The following is a 22,132-nucleotide window of genomic DNA, read 5'->3' on the forward strand; positions in this document are numbered from 1 at the left end:
AGTTGCCACCCTCCATGTCTGCCCCCTGACGGCTTCCTCCTAGGCTGCAAGACTGGGCTCAGAGCCCCCCTTGTCACTGCCGCACCCAAGAAGCCCTCTCAGGACCCCAGTCGCCCTGCCCTTGGATGACTCGTGGGCTCTGCCCACACCCTCGGCCTGCACGTCTCTTGGGCGCCTCTGATGCCAGCCTGTTCCCCACTGGCCGTCCTCCAGGCCCCACTGAGTCGCCAGGACGTCCCGTCTCTCAGGTCCTCCCGTGCCCGTGGTCCTGGTCACATCCTGAGCCTCTGTCTGCCCTCCTCCAATGCCGACTCCATTCCTTCTGGTGACCTTGGGCCTTGCCCCTCCCCCTCTGCAGCTCCCCTCCCCCTTCACAGCCCCCCTCCCCCACCTGTGAAGCCTGGTGACCTTGGGCCGTGCCCCTCCCCTTTGCGGCCCCCCTCCCCACCTGTGACGTGAGGGAGGAGCTGGGGGAACAGGATCTGAGGGGCAGGAGGCCTTCCTGTCAGACTGGCCTTCCCTCCCGCATCCTCTTGGTCAGGGTGCGGAGTCCAGGGGCCTTCAGGGAGAGGTAACCTGCAGCTGTGCGATGGCCCCACAGGCAGGAGTGGGGAAGAGGTTTCAAGAACCTTCCACGGCCTTCACCTCCCTGCAGAAGCCCCCCAGGACAGCTCTCTTGCCTGTCCCTCCCTGCCTGCAGAGCTGGGAGGGCTCAGGCCAGCTGTGGGGGATCGGGGGTCCTCCCAGGCTGCTGGCTTGACGTCTCGGGGAGGGATGCCCGGGAAGAAATAAAGTGGGGGGGTCAGGCCGTCGGGGCTTCCGTGGGCTGGTCAAGGGGGCGGTGCTGGCCAGGTCTGGGTCCAAGCCCTCCTGGGTCGACACTGGACGTGAGTTTGCTAAATATAAAGACCTGTTCCTGCCGGCCTTTCTGTGCGTGCCTGTTGCCCCTGAGCCCAGAGGGGGCCCTGCTGGGGGCATACCCAAACCTCAGTGCTCAGCTCAGCCGCGTCCTTATCCCACAGAGCGTCCATGTCCTCATCTGTAAAATGGGGGTAAGGTGTTGACTCGCCCATCCCCGGGGCCCTGGTGAGGGTGGACTGAAGCCCAGTATGGGGGTCTCTGTCCTGGGATGACAGTGATGCTCGCCAGCCACGTTAGTATTTTAAGGAGCACGTGCTCAGGAGCACAGCCCTGGCCCCAGGCAGCCGCACGCATCCCGTACAGTGTTGAGGCCCTGGCTCTTGGCCCTGAAGCTTGACCTTTGGAGCCAGACAAGGGCTGAGCCACAGGACTCTGCCACTGCCTGGGCTGGCGGGTTGCAGGCTCAAGGTGAAACAGGGTGAGCCTGGAGGTGGGAGTCAGAAGGTGGTGGACGCTCTGATGTCTCCCTACCCTGGGCCACCCACAGGACCCTGTTGTCTGAGGAGGCGGGACCAGGGTGGGCGGCAGATGCAGAGCCGAGCCCCAGAGGTGGGCTGCTGGCCAGGGCTGCTCAGGAGACCTTGAGCAGGAGGCCTGCACACTCGAGTTGAGGCACCCCCCCACTCACTGTGGCCTTGGGCAAGGCCCTCCATGGCCCCGACTCTCATGTTCCCATGAGCATCCAGGACTCCAGGTTTAGGTAGCGGGGGGCACTCAGACCCCAGCGAGAGGCCTGGCAGAGGGAAAGGACCCCTCTGCTGGGCACTCACGGTTGACTCCCCAAATGCCCCTCTGCAGGCACTCTGCTTCCTGGGGGCCTCCTTATAAATACTCTGCATCCTGAGAGCACCCCAGGAACCCTGAGTCCCTTGGGCTGGGCCGGAGAAAGCTGGTTTGTTATTTAAAAGACGTTCCAAGTGATTCTGATGCTTAGTGACCTCGGAACCCCACTAGCAACCCACCTGTGGGAAGCAGGTGTCCACTGCCATGGGTGGGGGGGCGCTGGCCCAGCAAGGCCACACTCAGCTGTAGGGCCCTTTAATCTTGGTGTCCAGTTGTCAAAACCCCACTGAGGACCGCAGAGCCCCTACGTAGGGATCCAGAGCGTGCAGACTTCAGTGAGGTGACCAGACACAAAACAAGGTGCAGAACCAGAGGCTTCCAGAAGACTCGGGAAGATACTGGAGAAGGGGAGACCGGTCTCTCTCCCTGGCCCATTGTAAATGTGTGCAGGACAAATGCGAAGAAAGTGCTGTACCCAAGGTGGTACATATTTCTCATGATGAGAATAAATGCTGTAACAGTGTAAGCTCTTTGAATGTCAATGCTTGGATTTAGAAGAGTCAAGCTCTTTTTTTTTCTTTTTAACAACTCTGAAGTTCTTTGGAAAGAAACCATGAACAAAGCTGGCTTCCCAGGTCGTGCTAGTGGTGATAAGGCATGAACAAAGCCAGCTGTGGAGGCCGGCCTACAAGAAGGCCCCAGTGAGCCTGCCTCCTGGTGCCACGTCTGGTGGAGTCTCTCCCTCATTGTAGCTCAGAATATGGCGGAAGCCACAGACTGCACCTCCAAGTAGCTTATGAAAGACTCCTATCTTTGCTGCTGTCTTACCTCTGAGAGAAGCCGGCCACCGTGTTAGCAGTAGTGCTGTGGAGAGGTCGGTGTGGACCTCTGTCCCAGGCCAGCCTCTGTCCCGTGACTGATGTCCGGTGGGCCCCTTGGCACTAGCTATGGACAGATCCTGAGGCAGAACCACCCACTAAAGCAGTCCCAGAGCCATGAGACTGTGAGATAATAAATGTTCGTTGTTTTACAACACTAGACTTTGAGGTCATTTGTTATGCAGCAATAGCTAACTAATACAAGACTAGATGATTTTAAATAGAAGAGTGACGAAGAGGCTTACATTTCAGGTATGAAGAGTAATAGTCCATTGACGGACTAGTATAATAGTTATAATTATAGAATAATAGTCCATTGATGGAACTAGGGTTGCTCTGACCCTAGAATATGCTCATTCAAATCAGCAGAAGAGACAATTCACACAGAAAACATTGCCCTTTTTCTATAGAGGTGCTGCAGCAAATCCGTGGGGAAAAGAAGGGATTGTTAATAATAGTACTGAGAGTGTTGGGAGCTATTTGGGGAAGAAAATATATGACCTTACAGCACCCCATGCCCCAAATAAATCCCAGATGGAATAAGAGATAGTGTGAGCAAGTAAATCCGTGAAACACCCACAGAGGGTGTGGTCGGGTCTGGTTGTGCAGGACCTCACAGCGACACTGGGCCAGGCTGACATAGGGGGCGGTCTTACCTCCTGCTGGTAAGTGCCTCGGTCACCCGAGCTGGACGGCCCTCTGTCCACGCATCGGGCTATAAAGACGATCGTGTGCTTTACTGCGGTCATCTCATGCTCCAGTCTGCTCCAGGGGAAGGCACAGAGGTGACACCGCACTCGTCATCACAGTCCGCATGGCTCACAACCTACACGTCCATTCCTAGAAGTGCCCGGGCATCACTTCCACCTTCTTAAAGCGTGATGTGTCCCCACTATGATGGAATTAAAAGTCACATGGTCCAAGACTCATCACATCAGAAATGACTCACCACATCAGAAATGCTCGCCATAGAGCATCATGATAAAACAACACAGGACCCACCGCGGTCATTCTAACCCCGTGTGTTCACAGGGATTGTCTTCTGCCGGTTTTCTGCTTTGTGTCTTTCTGTGTTTTCCTAATCTCCTACCACAAACATGTATTATTTTTATCATCATAAAAAGAAACAAGCAGCGTATTTTTAAAAATTGCCCCACTGGGGAGCAATCTGATGATGAGGATCTGTTGAGCCCCTGGTTTCAAGTTTCCCAAACTGACCTGTCATCTGAGGCGCTGGGTCCCCGTAGGGCGTCCATTCTTGGCGCCCAGCGCTGTACTTAAGGGTGGGGTGAGGGGAGCTGCCTGTGACCATGGCCTGGCATCAGCATCGGCTGTCCTGTCTCCTGCGGCCCAAGTCAGGGGTGCATTAACCCTTTGTGCTCTGCCCGCAAACAAAGTGGGGGCTGGGGTCGGGAGGCAAAAGCAATGCCTCTGCTCCTCCTCCAATGCCTTCTCCAGGGTGGCCCTGGACACGGCGAGAGCTGGAGACATCCCTGAGGCCCCCAAGAGTAAGGCTGATGCTAAGGAAGGCTAGGGGGAGTCCTGGGACTCTGGGGAAGGGGCAGGACCTTGGGCTGGGCTGGGCTATGACTGGGCTGGCCTGGGCTGAACTGGGCCGGACTGAACTGGGCTATGACTGGGCTGGCCTGGGCTGAACTGGGCCGGACTGAACTGGGCTATGACTGGGCTGGCCTGGGCTGAACTGGGCCGGACTGAACTGGGCTATGACTGGGCTGGCCTGGGCTGAACTGGGCTGAACTGGGCCGGACTGAACTGGGCTATGACTGGGCTGGCCTGGGCTGAACTGGGCTGAACTGCTCTGGCTGGGATGTGACTGGGCTGAGCTGGGCTGGGCTATGACTGGACTGGGCTGGGCTGGGCTATGACTGGACTGGGCTGGTCTGGGCTATGACTGGGCTGGCCTGGGCTGAACTGGGCCGGACTGAACTGGGATGTGACTGGGCTGGCCTGGGCCGAACTGGGATGTGACTGGGCTGAGCTGGGCTGAACTGCGCTGGCTGGGATGTGACTGGGCTGGCCTGGGCTGAACTGGGATGTGACTGGGCTGGCCTGGGCTGGGCTATGACTGGCCTGGCTGGACTGGGCTATGACTGGCCTGGCTGGACTGGGCTGGGGAGGGAAGCGTGGACTAAGGACACCTGTGAGTGAGCAGCGTGTGGGAGGCCTGGTGAACACGTGGTCGGGGAGGCGATCCCTGCAGTGTCTGTGTGATGACCACACTCTCACATGAGAGCAGAGACTGGGGCCGGCTCACAACCAGCGCCCCAGTAGGAAGCCAGGCCAGCCGCCCTGTGCCCGGGAGGAGACAGCTGTCCCAAAGCCGTGCTGTCCTGACCCCCAGACACCCTGAGAAACTCCCTTACCTTGCCAGGAGTGGGGCTCATCACCCTGGTGCCCCCAGGCCTCTTTGCCCTGTAAGAGCATCAGCCAGTCCCCGGTGGGCTTTGGGAGGCTGGTCAGCCTTGGCCACCCGACTCCTCCACGTCCCAGCACACCTAGAAACTGGTTGTGCTGGTGAGGCCCGAGTGGGTACAAGACAGAGGGGCTGGCAGGCAGAGGCCCCCAGCTGGCCTCCCTGGTACCTGAAGGCCCGGGGCTGGGAACTTCTCTCTGACCCCTGGCGTGAGAGATGCCCTGCAGGCCCTTGGGCTCAACCCCAAACTCGGTCGGGGCCTGTGATCCCAGGGCCCGCAGAGATCCAGATGTCAGGAGTTCCCTTGTGACACTGTGAACCCAGGCCTCCCAGGAGGCCACGAGCCTCTGCGGCTGTATTTTTAGACCATCCCGTTTCTTGGCTTTCCTCGGCATCACAACTAATGAAGACATCAGGGCAGGCCCAAGGCCAAGGCCGCGATACAAGCGGACAGAGCCTCGGGACTGCACACCCCTGTCACCAGCCCGGGGGGCGACGCTCTGAGCCCCTCCTTCACCACCAGGACTCCCCGTCACCAGGGACCCCAGGTTTTGAAAGTCTTTGCTGAGCAACGCCCATTTCCTCACCATGGTCACTTTTTCCCACTTGATGGAAAATAAGAGGCCACGTGCGCCCCTGTCAATATCCACAGGAAAGCTGACACATGCCGGGTCCTCATGACACCCTTGCCCTGAACTGGGGGCTCCGTGTGGCCCCTGAGTCCTCAGCTCAGGCTTCACTGTGCCCCTCTTGCCAATGAAAAAACACAGAAGTGAGGGGGCCCACACCCCGGGAGCGGAAGCCCAGACATGCTGCTCCCCAGGTGCTTCCTGCCGTCTGTCCTGGCCCGGGGGTCACAGGAGGCTCCCGGCCAGCATGGTCATTCAGAGAGGACAGGCAGAGAGGAGCTGTCACCTCTCTCCTCCCTCCTCCCCCTGCTGGCCACCTCCCCCCCACCCGATGCTGACAGAGGCTAAAAATACCCTTCTGTCCCCACGTGGCTGCTAGCCCGGCCCAGCCCAGCCCAGCCTCGCCCCGTCATATCCCAGCAGGTCCTCCGTGCCCCTTGGCCAGCTGGGCAGTCGTGTTCTCCAGCCTGCATTCTGAGACGAGGTCTCGGTGCCCACCAAGAGGTAGGATGAGGGGGGCAGTTGGAAGAGGTAGCGGAGGACCAGGGCTGGGACCAGCAGGGAGGGGGCTTCTAGTGGACAGCCCAGTGGGCCTGGCGGTCCCAGTCCTGGGTGCTGTGCGGAGAGACCTGCACACGGCCTAGACCCAGCCCCGGGGGACTGGGGTGGGGGTTCAGTGGGCCTGCTTCCCTCCAGGCCCTTCTGGAGAAGTGGGGGGAAGGCTGAATCACAGCCAGGGCCGTGGCGTCCAGCCCCGGCCAGAGCTGGATTGAGGCCCTTTGTTGTCCTGCCCGCTCTGCCCTCCTCACTCCCGGCCTGGCAGGCACTGGGTGGGGAGCTCTGAGCCCCCAGGAATGCTTGGCCCCAGCAAGGTCTGCAGGGTGGCAGGTGTCAGCAGATGACCTGAGGCTCCCCGGGAAGGTGCCAGGTGCCCCCGCCCGCTGGCCCCCGGCTGCCTGGGGCGGGGGCAGCCTGACTAATCTCCTGCGCTCCCCTAGGAGGGACACACTGCCTTCCTTCCAGCCAGAGGGCTTTGTGGGGAGGGGGTGAGGCAGGCTGGACGCCCACCAGGGCCCCAGACCCGTCCTGACCCAGTGGAGCCCAGGCAGATTCTTGGGCCTCTGGGTGGGTTCTCTGTGTGCCTCAAGCTCCCGCCAGCGGCAGAGCTGCCCTGGGGCGGCCACAGTGCAAGCTCTCCTTATGGGGCTTTGTCGTTTCGATGGCACTGGGTGGACCCGGCATTTTGCACTGGCCTTCGCTTTGTTGGCTGCTAAGGCGCCCCCTGGTGGACATGCGGTGTCTCAGGGTGCAGCTTCTTGCTGTGGGGTCACTCGGGGGAAGACCAGCTGCGCATAACTTTCTTTTCTTTGGGGCGGTTTTCTTAGGGCAAAAATATCAGAAGATAGTAAGGAAATGTGCGCATAATTAAATTAGCCCAGACGTGCATTTTCTGGATCAGGCGACTTGAACTGAGATTGCTCTCTTTTGGTTGCTTGTCTTTACCAACCTACGTCCAGCAACATGTAACATGGGGGGGTCCAGGGGCCCGGGACCCCCGAGCTGTGTGGTCTTGGATAAGGGACTTGAGCCTCTTTTTGCCTCTGTTTCCTCACCTTTAAAGGGATGTGAACAGCAACTGGCTGGTGGGGTTCCCATGAGGGCTGGTGTTTGTGCAAAGTCCAGGATGGCCTGGTCCGTGGGGGCACGGCTGATGTCTCAGCCCTTTCACCTCCAGCCTCTCCGTCTGATGATGAGGAGGCTGGGACCAGAGAGGGGCGTGGCTCACTCAAGGTCACCCAGCAAGGTCATGGCAACAAAGTTTCTCCGTAACCACGGGCCAGTAAGGACCCACGGGGCTGAAACTATTCAAAGGCAGATGCCCTTCCCAGCAAGGGGGGATGTGGGGATAGAGGAGTCCACTAGGAGGGTTTGGGGTGGTAGGGACCCCCGTGCTCCAGGGGGCCTGTTCCGCACAGTCCAGCGGTGCAGAGAGGGGCTGAGGCTTGGTTCTCTTGCTGGCCCGTCCTGCCCCGACTGCCTAGCCTCTCTAAGCCTCAACCACCTCACCTGGGAAAGACAGCGCCTCCGCCTCCCAGGGCCTCGGGGCTGGCTTAGGTGAGAGGCTGAGTGAAGCGCTTCACACGTGGTTGATGCTCGGACCAACGGTCAGCCCGACAGGCAACTCGGGCCGACGAGACGGTCCCCCTGGCTGACCCTGCTGGCTCCTCTCCCCAGGAGCCCACACACGGACGCCCGTGAGTAGGTGAACCTCACGGTCATGGTGCGGAACGTGGACGACCTGGACTTCCACCTGCCCTCGCATGCCCAGGACGTGCTGGATGGCCTGCAGCGGCTGCGCTCACAGCCCAAGCTGGTGGACGTCACGCTGCTGGTGGGCGGCCGGGAGCTGCCTTGCCACCGCGGGCTCCTGGCGCTGAGCAGCCCCTACTTCCACGCCATGTTCGCCGGCGACTTCGCGGAGAGCTGCTCGGCGCGCGTGGAGCTGCAGGACGTGGAGCCTGCCGTGGTGGCTCAGCTGGTGGACTTCGTGTACACGGGCCGGCTGACCGTCACCCAGGGCAACGTGGAGGCGCTGACCCGCACGGCCGCGCGCCTGCACTTCCCCACCGTGCAGAAGGTCTGCGGCCGCTACCTGCAGCAGCAGCTTGACGCCACCAACTGCCTGGGCATCTGCGAGTTTGGGGAACAGCAGGGGCTGCTGGGCGTGGCCGCCAAGGCCTGGGCCTTCCTGCGGGAGAACTTCGAGGCCGTGGCCCGGGAGGACGAGTTCTTGCAGCTGTCCCAGGAGCGGCTGGCTGCCTGCCTGGCCGGGGACCTGCTGCAGGTGCAGCCAGAGCAGAGCCGGCTGGAGGCCCTGCTGCGCTGGGTACGCCACGACCCCCAGGTCCGGGCCGCCCACCTGCCCGAGCTTCTCGGCCTGGTGCACCTGGACGCCGTGCCCAGGCCCCATGTGCAGCAGCTGCTGGCCTCGGAGCCGCTGATCCGGGAGTCGGAGGCCTGTCGGGAGGCCCTGGCCCAGGGCCACGAGGGGGTGAGTGACAGGCGGGGAGCAGGGAGAGGAGCCCCGAGACCCCACCCGCATAGGGACAGACGGGATGAAGTGGGTATCCCCAAGGTGTCCCCAGACTGCAACTCCACCTCCCTGGGATCGGTTCACCTCCTAAGTATGTACTGTGCCCCTGTGTGTGCTACTTCCTGCCCGTGAGGAGAGGCGACCCAGAAGTGGTCATCCCCAGCCCACAGCGTGGCGGGGAAATCCCCTGGAAACACACCCAAGCAGCATGAGAAAGGCCAGTGCTGGACTTTGGGTGTCCTCTGAGGGGCAGGCAGTCAGGGAGAGCTGCCTGGAGGAGGCAGCATCTGAGCTGGGCTTTAGAGGGAAGATAGGAGCCCGGCAGGGGGAAATAAGCCAGGAAGAATGCACAGCTTGTACAGAGGTGAGGAACATGGACAGGCGTGGCAGCCAGCCACCACCTGCCCTTAGGAAGCTGCTCAAGCGTTTATGGGGTGCAATTTCCTATCTGGGCTGGCAGTGGGCCTGGTGAGAGGGCAGGTCCTTAATGAAGTGACAGGCCAGGCTGTGACTGAGGCAAGGAGCTGAAGTCTGTCTGCTCCCAGGCAGCCGGCTCTGGGCCTTGCTCAGAAGGACCTCTTAGGAGCCAACTCTGGGGACAGAGACGTGGCTCAGGCCAGCGGTGGGGTGTGTGGTGCAAATACTGGCCACTCCGCGGCCAGGCACCACTGGCCTGCCGGAGACAGGGTGCAGCCGCTGGCCACCCGCCCACGAGGTGGTGACCCTGTAGGTGCTGCAGGTGGGAGGTCTGGACATTGGAGGGCGGGTCAGAGAGGCAGTGGGACTCTGGGATCCAGGGAGCTCTACCCCAGCGAGAAGTATTCCAGCATTTCCTGCTACCCAGGGCCGTCCCAGTGGCCACCCCAGCTGGCACAGGGGAGCTGGGCTCCCGGGGGAGGGGAGCCTACCTGGGGGTGGGAACAGGGGCTGGGGCTTGGTTCCAAAGGTGGTGCAGAAGCACCTCTGCACGGCGGGGCGGGAACGGGGGAGCGGCTGGGAGGGAGCAGGCCTCACGTCAGGCCCACGAGGACCCGGCTCCCACCTGTCCAGGTTCTGAGCACTTGCCTTCACCAGCCCACGGTGGCCATGGCATGTGGACGGGTATGCATGCACACTCATGCACAAGCACACACAGGGACGCACACACTGACGCTCACCCTACCACACATGTGTACAAGCACACACGGGCACACACACTGCAGCTCAACCCATCACACGTGTGCACAAGCACACACGGGCACACACACACTGACGCTCACCCCACCCCACACGTGTGCACAAGCACACACGGGCACACACACTGCAGCTCAACCCATCACACGTGTGCACAAGCACACACAGGCACACACACACTGACGCTCACCCCACCCCACACGTGTGCACAAGCACACACAGGCACACACACACTGAAGCTCTCCCCACCACACGTGTGCACAAGCACACACAGGCATGCACACACTGACGCTCACCCTACCACACGTGTGCACAAGCACACACAGGCACACACACACTGAAGCTCTCCCCACCACACGTGTGCACAAGCACACACAGGCACACACACACTGAAGCTCACCCCACCACACGTGTGCACAAGCACACACAGGCACACACACTGACGCTCACCCCACCCCACACGTGTGCACAAGCACACACAGGCACACACACTGACGCTCACCCATCACACGTGTGCACAAGCACACACAGGCATGCACACTGCACAAGCACACACGGGCACACACACACTGACGCTCACCCATCACACGTGTGCACAAGCACACACAGGCACACACACACTGACGCTCACCCCATCACACGTGTGCACAAGCACACACAGGCACATACACATTGACACTCACCCCACCCCACACGTGTGCACAAGCACACACGGGCACACACACACTGACGCTCACCCCACCCCACACGTGTGCACAAGCACACACGAGCACACACACTGCAGCTCAACCCATCACACGTGTGCACAAGCACACACAGGCACACACACACTGACGCTCACCCCACCCCACACGTGTGCACAAGCACACACAGGCACACACACACTGCAGCTCTCCCCACTCCACACTTGTGTACTGATGCAGGGCCACACTGTGGACCCACAGCAGCTCCCAAATGTCCAGGCCACGGCCAGCCTCAGAAGATACCACGGAGGCCTGCCGGCACCCAGGCCCCTCTGCCCAAGGACAGGGCCTGCTGTTGACCCCAGCCCCCTGGCCCCACAGGCGCTGCTGGCCCTCCCGAAGAAGCTGGAGGAGGTCCTGGTGGTGGTGGGCGGGAGGGCGCTGGAGGAGGAGGAGGAGGGAGCTGAGGAGCTCGCTCCCCACGCTGGGAACTTCGCCTTCTACCACACCAAGGCCAGTAAGTACTCATGGGCCCCACAGCCCTGGAGCAGGGCATCATCTGTCCTCGAGGTGGGGGGTTGCGGAGGAGCCTGGGCCCCAGCAGGGGAGGGAGGCAGACTGCGGGGGGCACAGTGGACCCCTCTGCCTCTAGCCACAGCCCTAACTCTGGGGTTCTTCGCACTGGGACCTGGGGAAAGTGGCTCCCGCCCAGTCTGCCCGGGGTGGGAAAGTGGCCACTGGCCCGGGCGCGAGGGACAGCTGGCAACTGCTTCCCCTTGGCACTATTGCTCTGTGTGCCTAACGGGGCCTCAGTCCTGGGGGAGCACAGGGAACTGGGGGGTGTAGAGCCTGGGGCATGACAGCCCAGGATCTGGGTCGGCCCAGTGGGGTCCCGATTCCAGCCTTTGAGCAGGTCACTTCGCCTCCTTAAGCCTCAGTTTCCTCATCTGTGAAATGGCCTTTGTGATGAGGAGTCAGTAGGTGGGTGGGGGGCAGGCCTGCCTCTCCTGCCCGGGAGCCCCTTCACAGGTCCCCCCCCCCACCAGAAAGGAGGGTGAGAGGGCAGCCAGGCTCGGGATTGGGGTGGGCGCCACACCAGCCCCGGGAAGTTCTTTGGAAACCAGCAGTTCGCTGGCCGCTGTCCTGGGGCCGCCGGGCAGGGGGCCACCACCCTGTGGCGTCAGCGACTGGCAGGCTCCAAGAAGCCAGGGGCCGGCTGTCCCAGGTCAGGGGCTGACGGGGGGAATTTGGGGGCTGACGTCAACAGATGAGCTGGAAGCAGCTGTCCCTGAGACCCTGGGGGGGGGGAGCAGCAGGGCCGCTGGCAGGCCAAGGCCTGGTGACCGCTGGGCAATCCCCACCCTGGGGTGACACAGACGTGAGTCAGGGGGACATGGAGTCCCTGCCCAGAGGGGGTTCCACATGTCCTGAAAACCGCCGTATGGCTGTAAATAGTAAACAGGAGTCCTCCCAGGGACATCCCAGAGGCCCGGTCTCTCCCACAGCCTTCCACAAGCACCCAAAATGTGTCCATAGAGAGTACTAAACACTTTTATTGCTCATTCTGTTTTTTTCCAAAGTCATCTCTTGATCTTGTAGCTTCGTAGAGGCAGATCCTTTACTGCTTCATGCAGTAATGTGGGCACGTTACTCTGTGCCTCACCTTAGGGACAATTGTTCTTACAGCCACCATCAGCTGGGCAGCTGCTGTGTGACAGACGCACCTCCCGCAGTCCCCACCCACTGGGAGAGAAGTTAGCCCCATTCTACAGAAGAGGACACTGAGGCTGGGGCTTGTCCAAGGCCACGGCACTGGGGCAGGGGAGCGGGGATTGGGACCCACTCTGCCAGCTGCACGGCCGCATCTGGCCCCTCCCCGCTGCCCATGGGCCCAGGAGGTGCTCGGGATGAGAAACAAGTGAAGATGCTTGTGCTATGACCCACCTGTGGCTGGCGATCAGCCAGCCCTTAACCCCTCCTCCATCTGATTGGGATGAGAGCTGACTCGGGGCCAAAAAGTTCAGTGGGGTCAGTGGGATTGGCTGGAGGGTCAGGGTGACAGCCAGCCCCTTGGAGCCTGGACATCTTCTCTGCACACCCAGGGTGCCAGGCTCTGAGGGCAGCGGGGGGAGCCAGGGATCCCCTGGAGCCAAGCCTGGGGCACCAGGGATGCCCGGGGCCACCTTGAACCCACCCCACTGGGTGATGTCCCCCACCTCTGTGCCTAGCTGAGTCCAGCCTCTGCCCCCATCAGTGAGGGGACATTTCTGCCCCCCTCAAGCAGAAGAGGCACTGAGCAGGAAGGAGGGGCCCCCACAGTGAGGCCAGCCACCCTGACACTGCCCCCCGTCTTCCGCCAGAGAGGTGGATGGCCCTCCCGGACTTCCCCGACCATCACAAGTGGGGCTTCTCGCTGGCGGCACTCAACAACGACGTCTACGTGACAGGTGGGCGGGCGGGGCCCCTGTCCTGAGCCCCGTGGCTGAGCTGACCCCTGAATGCCACGCTCAGATCATTGACCGTTTGGTCAAGACTCTTGCAGACCTTTTCATCCTACGGAGACAAGGAAATGTCAAGTCCATGGGTCCACAAGCGGGCATGGGGCAGTGTCATGGGCTCTGTCCTGCACCCAGGATCTCCCCAGGAGGAAGCGTGTGAAGGAGGGGGTTGTCCCTCTGCTCTCACATCTTAGAAGTTGGGGGGTCCTCGGGAGGTTTGGTTGAGAAAAAAGCTTCCGCTGATGGAGGCTTGAGCCCTTGTTCCGCTTGTTTATGGGGTGTGGAGGGATCTCTGCAGGTCACAGGGCTAGACCGTGCCACTTCGGTCACCCCCCCTGCCCAGCATCTGGCAGGGCAGAGGCCTGGCACCGGGGAGGGGGCGGGAGCCCTGGTGCTCAGCCCCCGCCCGCCCGGAGGCCCCAGGCCGGTGGGCGCCCGAATGGACACAGCCTCTCCTGCAGGGGGCTCTCGGGGCTCCAGGACGGACGCGTGGTCCACGACGGAAGCCTGGTGCTTCCCCCTGAAGGAGGCCGCCTGGAGGCCGGTGGCACCCATGCTGAAAGCCCGCACCAACCACGCCAGCGCCGCGCTCAACGGGGAGATCTACGCTGTCGGAGGTAAGGCCCCTCCCTGCGCCCCGCCCACCCCCCGCCCCCTACACCTGGGCCCCTCACACCCCACCCCACCCCCACCCCACCCCCCGCATCCTGGGGTGCGACTCAGGCAGGAGTCTCGGGGGCCCAGCTCCAGGCTGCTTCCATGTTCTCTGGGACGCAGAGAACAGGGCAAGGAGTCAGTTCTGCCGACCCCGTGAGGAGCGGGGGCCTCAGCTGCCAGTGGGGCTGGCCACGCTCATCCCAGGACCCAGGGCTCAGCCCTCAGCTTGGGGTCACCTCCTCGGTGACGTCCCTGGGGCGAGGGGACACATGGGGCATCCTTTTGCTATCACCTGGCCCCACACACCCCCAGCCTGAGCTCAGGGCCTGCGGTATTCCCCCCCGCACCACAGAGGTGCAGCGAGGAGTCGTCCGGGGATGCTGATGGTTAGATGAATAGTGAGAGACGCACTGGGTGGCTGAGCAAGAGTGTCCCACGGGCTCCGGAGGTGACAGCTGGCCCTAGGGACATCCCCGGAGCCCCACCTGTCCCAGAGCCCCTTTCCCTCAGTGGCTGCCGTGTTCCCCACCCGAGGACAGAGGGCTCGCACAGGGGTATAAAGCAGCTCGGGGCCCCAGGCTCTCAGAGACCGAGGTAGGCTCCAGGTGGGTGCCCACTCGCCGCAGCTCTGCGTCACCGTCACATCCAGGCTGTCCAGGGCCGGGAACGTGCATGTGTGCTAAGTTGCTCAGTCGTATCTGACTCTCTGTGACCCCATGGACTGTAGCCTGCCAGGCTCCTCTGTCCATGGGATCCTCCAGGCAAGAAAGCTGGAGTGGGTTGCCATGCCCTCCTCCAGGGGATATTCCCGACCCAGAGATCGAGCCAAGTCTCTTAGGTCTCCTGCATTGGCAGGCGGGTTCTTTTCCACTAGGGCCATCTGGGAAGGGCTGGGTGAGGGGCTGCCTAAAAGTCCCCCCAAGAATGACTTTCTCCATCCCAGGAAGGGCTTCCACCATGTGAAGGGCCTGGGGGTGGCAGCCTTCTGGGACCCCCACGGGTACCTCTTCAGGCACCCTGGGCTCTGAAGGGCTCAAAGTGGCTGGGCCTCACAGGGAGGCCCCATCACCTGCTCCGGAGTCGGGCATCCCTGGTCCAGGAGCCCACTCACATGCCACTTCTAGGCGAGTGGCCTTGGGCAGACATCCTGCCCTCTCGGAGCTCTGCTCCCCTCTCTCTAAAATGGGGCATGTCGCCTGCCTCTTAGGGCTTCTCAGGTGACTCAGTGGACAAAGAATCCACCTGCAAGGCAGGAGATGCAGGTTTGATCCCTGTGTTGGAAAGATCCCCTGGAGGAGGGCATAGCAACTCGCTTGAGCAGTCTTGCCTGGAAAACCCCATGAACAGGGGAGCCTGGCGGGCTGCAGTCGGTGGAGTCACAAAGAGTTGGGCAGGACTGAAGCCACAGACCACGCACACACACGCCCGCCTCTCCAGGCTGTGCCCACCTCCCCCTGCCCTTGCCTGCCTGGGCACCCAGGGCAGCCCTGCAGTCTCCGCAGAGCCTCAGACCCTGCGTTTCCAGGAACCTTCCCTCGTCCTAGCCCCCGGCAGCCCTGACCCCACCCGTTGGCCCGGCAGGCACCACCTTGGACGTGGTAGAGGTGGAGAGCTATGACCCCTTCACGGACACCTGGACGCCCATCCGCCCGGCCCTCAAGTACGTCAGCAACTTCTCGGCGGCCGGCTGCGGGGGCCGGCTCTACCTGGTGGGCTCCAGCGCCTGCAAGTACAACGCCCTGGCTCTGCAGTGCTACAACCCGGTCACAGGTGGGGGGCGGTGGGGGGGCCGGGGCGGGGCGGCCGCGGGGCACAGGGGGCGGGGCACAGGTGGGACGCAGGGGGCGGGGCGCTGGAGGGACCCAGGGGACGGGGCGCTGGCGGGACCCAGGGGGCGGGGCGCTGGCGGGACCCAGGGGGCGGGGCGCTGGCGGGACCCAGGGGGCGGGGCACAGGTGGGACCCAGGGGGCGGGGCGCTGGCGGGACCCAGGGGGCGGGGCGCTGGAGGGACCCAGGGGGCGGGGCACAGGTGGGACCCAGGGGCGGGGCGCTGGAGGGACCCAGGGGGCGGGGCGCTGGAGGGACCCAAGGGGCGGGGCGCTGGCGGGACCCAGGGGGCGGGGCGCTGGAGGGACCCAGGGGGCGGGGCGCTGGAGGGACCCAGGGGGCGGGGCACAGGTGGGACCCACGGGGCGGGGCGCTGGAGGGACCCATGGGGCGGGGCACAGGTGGGACCCAGGGGGCGGGGCGCTGGCGGGACCGAGAGGTCAGGCACGCCCTGACGTCTCAGCGACTGGAGGGGTGGGGGCCCCGGGAATAGGTGTGGCCAGGTGGTGTCAGGGAGCGGGCAGTCGCAGGCTTCTTACAAAGGGCCACGGCCCCACAGCGATGGATGGGGCAGTGGAGGAAGGCAGGGGCCCACAGGGATCACCAGCACGGAGCCACAGCCCCCCACAGTCTAGAGGTGTGGGGACAGGGGACCAGGAAGCCCCGCCCTGGGTCCTAAACCTGTCTGGCTGCTGGATCTGCCTGGAACTGGCCTCGTGGGGAGGGGCAGCGGGCCTACACCCCTGAAGCCCAGCCGCACCAGCTTGGGCTCTAGGGCCGGGTCGGGGTTTGGGCCCCAGCCTGAGGATACAGGGCTCGCACAAGGCACCTCCTTCCTGACATGGACCAGGCCCAAGAGGGAGTGAGTTGAGAGGGAGTGAGTCCCCCGCCCCTGGGGGTGATCAAGCCAGGGAGGGGGGATTCTTGAGCTGTTTCAGGGGGAAGGAGCCAGCTCTCTCTCTCAGGGCAGCCCCTCTGGTCCATCCTCTGGATGATGGGGCTGAGGATCCCACAGGAGGCAGACCAGGCCCAGGGTCAGGTGGGGGCCCCGGGTACTGGACCAAGGGGCCAGCAGGATGGAGGCAGAGGCCTGGGGCGCCCACTCAGGCCATGGCCTCCGGACACCTCGCGGCCCCTCCTGAGGACCCGAGGATGAGGCTCCCAGGGACCCTGCCCCCCAGAGAGGGGCGCCCCCAGCCGCATGGCCGGGAGGCTCAGGGAGGGCCTCCCTGGTGACACGGGCGGGCGTGTGTCCGCAGACGCCTGGAGTGTGATCGCCTCGCCCTTCCTCCCCAAGTACCTGTCCTCTCCACGCTGCGCCGCGCTGCACGGGGCGCTCTACCTGGTGGGGGACAACACCAAGAAAGTCTACGTGTACGACCCCGGGGCCAACCTGTGGCAGAAGGTGAGCCCCTCCCGCCTCTGGAGAGAGCAGGCCTGGGCTGTGGTCCCCGCTGGGGCAGGGGGCAGGGGACGGGGCCTGGGGACACCAGGACCCAGAGCGGCCCCCTACCGAGGACCTGGGGCCTCTGGTCACTGTGGATGCTCTGTCCCCAGCACATGGAGAAACCTGTCCTCCTCCTCAGGGGGCAAAACCAGGCTTGGCCAGGGGCGCTCAGGGGTCGGTGGACTAAGAGAGAGCTCCTCCTTGCTGGTGCCGGCCAAGCCCGCGAGGGAGAGACTCCCCCACCCCTGGGGGTGATCAAGCCAGGGAGGGGGCTTCTTGAGCTGTTTCAGGGGCAAGGAGCCAGCCCTTGGCCCCCCACCCCACCCGCATTCCTGCTACTGCTCCCTCCTCCATCACCCCTGGGCAGGGGGCGCGGGCTCATGGAGGCACCAGAGCCCTGGCCTTCCTCCGCATTTCTTCCCGAGAAGGAGGAGGGACAGTGCCCAGAGCCCGCAGTGGCCTCTGCTAGCCAGGCCAGCCGCGCAACAGCGGGGCCTCTGTGATCCGCTGACCGCAGCTGTCCCCTGGCGTCAGCGCTCAGCTGACCGGAGGCCCCCATGTCAGCAGCACGACAGGTGCAGGCCGGCCCTGCCAGGCTCTGTCCCTGGGGCCCGTCACCCGGGGCTGGCCCGGCCCGCCGCCCAGCTCTGGGCCGGGGTCTGTCCTCCGCAGGCCTGGAGGTCTGCCGCCCGTTCCCGAATCCACCTGGGTGGCCTCCTCTTTCCTACCCTCCCCGGCTCTTCGGGAAGGGCACACACCTCTCTCCCTGGCCTGGGGAAAGCCGTGAGCCCTCAGCCCACAGCCCCCGGCCAGGGTACGCCCAAGGCCCCAGGCCGAGGCGAGGGCAGAGCGATGAGTCTCCAGGGCATCTGTCAGGGTGGAAGCCACACCATGTCCTTGAGAGAGAGACAGAGAGTCAGAGGCCCAGCCTGCACCCTGGGAGCGAGGCCCGGGTCCCCCTTGACCCGCCAGGCTCAGATATGGGCAAACTCGAAAAGCAAGGGACGGCTGAGAACGTTATCCCCGGAGCAGCGGAGTTTCCCCCGCAAGGGAGAGTCTCAGGGGTCCCCGGGGGCAGCCGGGGGAGGGGCTGAGGTCCCGGGAGGCAGGTGGGGGGCACCCTGGATGGGGGGTGGGGCGGGGTGCCCCTCACCCTGAGACCCCGGGCGCTGAGGGCAGACCGTCCGCAGGTGCAGCCCCTGCACAGCCTACACGAGAACGGGGCACTGGTGCCGCTGGGGGATGCGCTCTACGCCACGGGCGGCCGCTGGCAGGGCATGGCTGGGGACTACCGCGTGGAGATGGAGGCCTATGACCGCAGCCGGGACGCCTGGGTCCGCCTCGGCGCCATGCCCCGCCTCTGGCTCTACCACGGGGCGTCCGCCGTCTTCCTGGACGTCTCCAAGTGGACCCAGCCCTTCGGGCCCGCCCCGGAGCCCTGAGCCGCCCTGCAGTGCCCCTGGAGCAGGCCGGCAGAGCCCCCACCCCGGGGGATGAACCCCCTTTCACTCTGGTTTGTCTGACGGCTCAGCATCACCGGCCCCTCTGGGTCCAGGCTGGGCTCCGGCCACCGGGGACGACAGGGGACAGAGTCTTCGTCTCTGCGGCAAGACCACTCCAAGCTCAGAGCTGATCAGCGGCAAGGGCTGGGCCTCTGGACGCCTGGAAGGATGGGAGAAGCTGCGCGCCTGCCGTGGGGCGTCTGAGACCTCAGAGCAGGGAGCTGGGCCCTGTGGAGCAGCATGAGAACTCGTGATCTGTCTGAGGACTAGCCGCTCTGGGCCATGTGTCCCATGGGTGGCGGTCAGAGGGAGCCACACAGATGAGGGTGACTGTGGGGGCCCGGGAAGCCGGGGCTGCAGAGGGTGGGTGGCACCGAGCGAAGCACCCCAAGGTGGGGTCAGCACCTGCCCTGGTGGGCCTGCTTCTACCTCACAGCTGTGTGACTCCGCCGGCCGCCCACCCTCTCTGCTCTCAGGCACACGGGGCTGGCTCGGGAGGGGTCTCCCAGCCCCCAGGCTTACACTGGCACCTGGTTTCCAAAGGCTGCTTCTGGGGAAATAGGAGGTCCAGCTCCTTCTGGGTCAGCCCCCCTGAAGGGCAGCACCCACAGAAACAAAGAAGGAGGTGAGGGGTAGGGGCTGGGATAGAGAGTCTTTCTGCTTGCCGGGGCTGAGGGGCGGGCTGGGGGCAGAGAGGGCGGCAAGGCTGCCCAGAGAGGGGAGCAGGAAGGGCCAGGGCTCCCCCTTTCCTTGGGGTATGTGCTAAGTTGCTTAAGTTGTGTCCGACTCTTTGCGACGCTATGGACTATAGCTCACCAGGCTCCTCTGTCCGTGGGCTCCTCCAGGCAAGATACTGGAGTGGATTGCCATCTCCTCCTCCAGGGGGTCTTCCCCGACCCAGGGATTGAACCCTGTCTCTTACGTCTTCTGTGTTGGCAGGTAGGTTCTTTACCGCCAGCACCTAAACGAAGTTCGTCAGAAGGAAGGTCCCCAGGGGGAGCCTGCAGGGCTGGTGTCCTGCGGGGACTTCTGGGGATAGCTCCTGGGTGAGCCAGTGACTTGCCCTCGGGGGGCCTGCTGCGCAAGGAGGCGCAGCACGCAGACTGACCAGAGTGCCCCAAGACGCACTGGGGCCCCTCGCAGGGCAGGTTTGGGCCCCTGCCCCTCCTCACCCGTCCTGAACGAGGCACGGCGTCTGTGGCCACGGGGAGGACAGGGGCCCCTCACCAGGCCCTCCCGCCTCGACACAGGCTCCGTGGGGGCACCCAGCCTGGCTCCACCCCCGGCGCCGACCTGCCAAGCACTCAAGCAGCTCCCGTCACCCTCCGGACCTGGCTTTCCTCTCGGGGGCCAGCCTGTGGGCTCCTCCGAGAATCCCTCGGGGACCGCAGGGCCCCCTGACATTGCTGGTTCTGAGGATCGGATCCTGGGTCCCTCTGGCCTCCATAGACCCAGGGCCACTTTGCTCCCAGACTGACTCTTCCTGCCCATCTCTTCTGAGAGAACTGAGTGGGTCCCAGGACCCAGACAGAGCGGGGCATGCTGAGGGTCTGCTCCCAAAGGAACACGAACCACAGCCCTCAGGACGCCTGGTCAGTCAGATGGTGGATGGGGTGGGTGAAACCGAGGACGAGGTCTCTGGGATCCTCGCCGCTTTCTGTAAGAAAATCACCTGGAATATTTTTGAGACACTGATCTAAGGTGCTATTTCAAAGACTCAGCATGTCACACTGGACTTTTTTTTTCTGATCAAACACGCATAGTTGAAAATGTCCTAGGGGAAGGCCTAATTTCTGCTCTGCCCACCCGCACGGCAACAGGGCTCAGTACTTGGGGTGGAGGAGCACACCCCCTGCAGGGTCTGGGCCTCCATTTTGGGGGGCCTGAGCTGCTGCTATTCAGGGCACCTGGATCTGGCCCCTCAAGTTGAGTGATGGGAGAACTTGACGGGGGGCTGCTTCCGAGGTGGGGGCAGGCTGAGGTGACTCAGCGGGGGGCTCGGGGGGCTCCCGGGACCACCAACGGTTGGGGGCTGTCACCACCCCTCTGCCTCCAGGGCCAAGCAGAGCCCAGAAAGGGGGCTGGGGAGGGAGAGGGCACCTGGGGGCTCCACGACCTCGGGCCAACCCAAGGCTTAGCCTCAGTTTCCACATCTGCACAGTGGGGGCAACCACATGCTTTGAGGGTGGGGTGATGTCAGGCAGATGGCAAAGGCGGCCTGCCTGCCTGCCCGTCCCCTCCCCCACCAGAGGCCACTCCACAGGCTGCTGAGGCTCCCGCGGTTCTGGGGGCAGAGGGAGCTGGGCTTCCCATGACTTCATCGGCAGAGGTCCTTCCTCTGCAGGAAGAGACGCGAGTGGGAACGGCTTGGCTGCATCAGGCTGCTGGGAAGCCAGGGCCAAGGCCGTGACCTGAGGGCCCAGGAATGAGGCTTGGATTTCTGCCAGGCCTGAAGGCGCAAGGCCGGGGGGCCACCCCCAGATGCTGCCCGGCCCCTGCCCGCGACCACTCCAGCACCTCGGCCCTGGGACCCATGACCTTGCCCGCTTTCTGCACTGCCTCCCTTTCTGCACCCACAGGACGCTGCTGCCGGGGAGGGGCACGTGGGGCCCCCAGAGCCCCGTGGCGGGGGGTCCTTGGCCTGTGTGACACTTTGCTGAGCTCTCCTCCCCTCTGTGGGGGCTCTTGTGGAGCTGTGATCCCCCCAGAAGCACGCAGGGAGCCCCACCTGGAGGCCCCAGCCCTCTGCACGCTCCCGCCCTGGGGCTGGGCCGTGTCATCACCTCCAGAGAGTGTAGAGGCCACTCAGCAGCGGAACAGATTAGATTTGGGTCCTCTGGCGGGCCTGTGACATCATGAGGATTGCTCACTGCTTGGGAAAATAACTATTTTTCACATGGCAACGGCTCCGGTCCTCACTGCTGGCTGCACGCGGGCCAAGGCTCCCTACCGTGAGCTGGAAACCATATCACAAGAATATCCAAACGATCACGTGACCCAAACCTGGTCCCTCCGTCCCCCCATGTCTCCGGTGTCGCTGAAGGTGACAGAGCCTGAGGCTCATCTTCCCAGGGCATAGGATGGGACTAACAGCAGATGTGGTCCCGGGAGCAGCCGGCCTCAGCTGAAAAGAAGACAGGTCAGCAACCCAGAAATGGGGTCCCCAGGCAGCAGGCCTCCCTCTGGGGGTGACCGTTATCAGCCACCTTACCCCCCAATGAGTGGGATCCCAGACGAGGGCTCGGGGCTGACAGCTGTCATTGTGCCCATTGTACAGAGCAGCAAACTGAGGCTCTGAGAGATGCGTGTCTAAAGGCCCTGAGATGGGCCTCCTCCAAAGCCACAGGGGGCTGTGTGAGGACCAGCTTTGCCGAGCAAACCCGCGGCTGGGTCTGGCCGGGGCTCTGACTATGCTCGGTCAAGGCCTCGACGGCCCGTGGCCTCTGTCTTCAGGCAGCTCTGAGGGCCCCCTCCCCCCGACAACATGATACGGTGACCCGGAAGGCAGGCCGGCTGGCCTCACTCACGGCTCCACGCAGCACCCTCTGGGGCCGCACCTCACCCACAGCAGGCCCTGAGGACACACGTGCATTCACCCCAACTCT

General features: G+C 63.6%; 1 protein-coding gene across 2 annotated transcripts; it reads left to right on the forward strand.

Moving 5' to 3' along the window:
• Nucleotides 1–6,050: 6,050 nt before the first annotated feature.
• On the forward strand, nucleotides 6,051–20,281 carry KLHL30 (kelch like family member 30). 2 transcript variants are annotated; one of them, XM_065917165.1, is made up of 8 exons: nucleotides 6,051–6,149; nucleotides 7,881–8,697; nucleotides 10,977–11,112; nucleotides 12,956–13,042; nucleotides 13,555–13,710; nucleotides 15,332–15,520; nucleotides 16,838–16,983; nucleotides 18,216–20,281. In XM_065917165.1, exons 2-8 carry the CDS (start codon nucleotides 7,924–7,926, stop codon nucleotides 18,465–18,467), a joined length of 1,740 nt encoding a protein of 579 aa, XP_065773237.1. In that variant the 5' UTR covers nucleotides 6,051–6,149; nucleotides 7,881–7,923; the 3' UTR covers nucleotides 18,468–20,281. The 2 variants fall into 2 exon arrangements, with proteins under 2 accessions (XP_065773237.1, XP_065773238.1); XM_065917166.1 differs by having other exon boundaries at nucleotides 16,876–16,983.
• The last annotated feature ends 1,851 nt before the right edge of the window (nucleotides 20,282–22,132 follow it).

This window comes from Muntiacus reevesi, chromosome 1, assembly GCF_963930625.1.
Source record: "Muntiacus reevesi chromosome 1, mMunRee1.1, whole genome shotgun sequence".
NCBI lineage: Eukaryota > Metazoa > Chordata > Mammalia > Artiodactyla > Cervidae > Muntiacus > Muntiacus reevesi.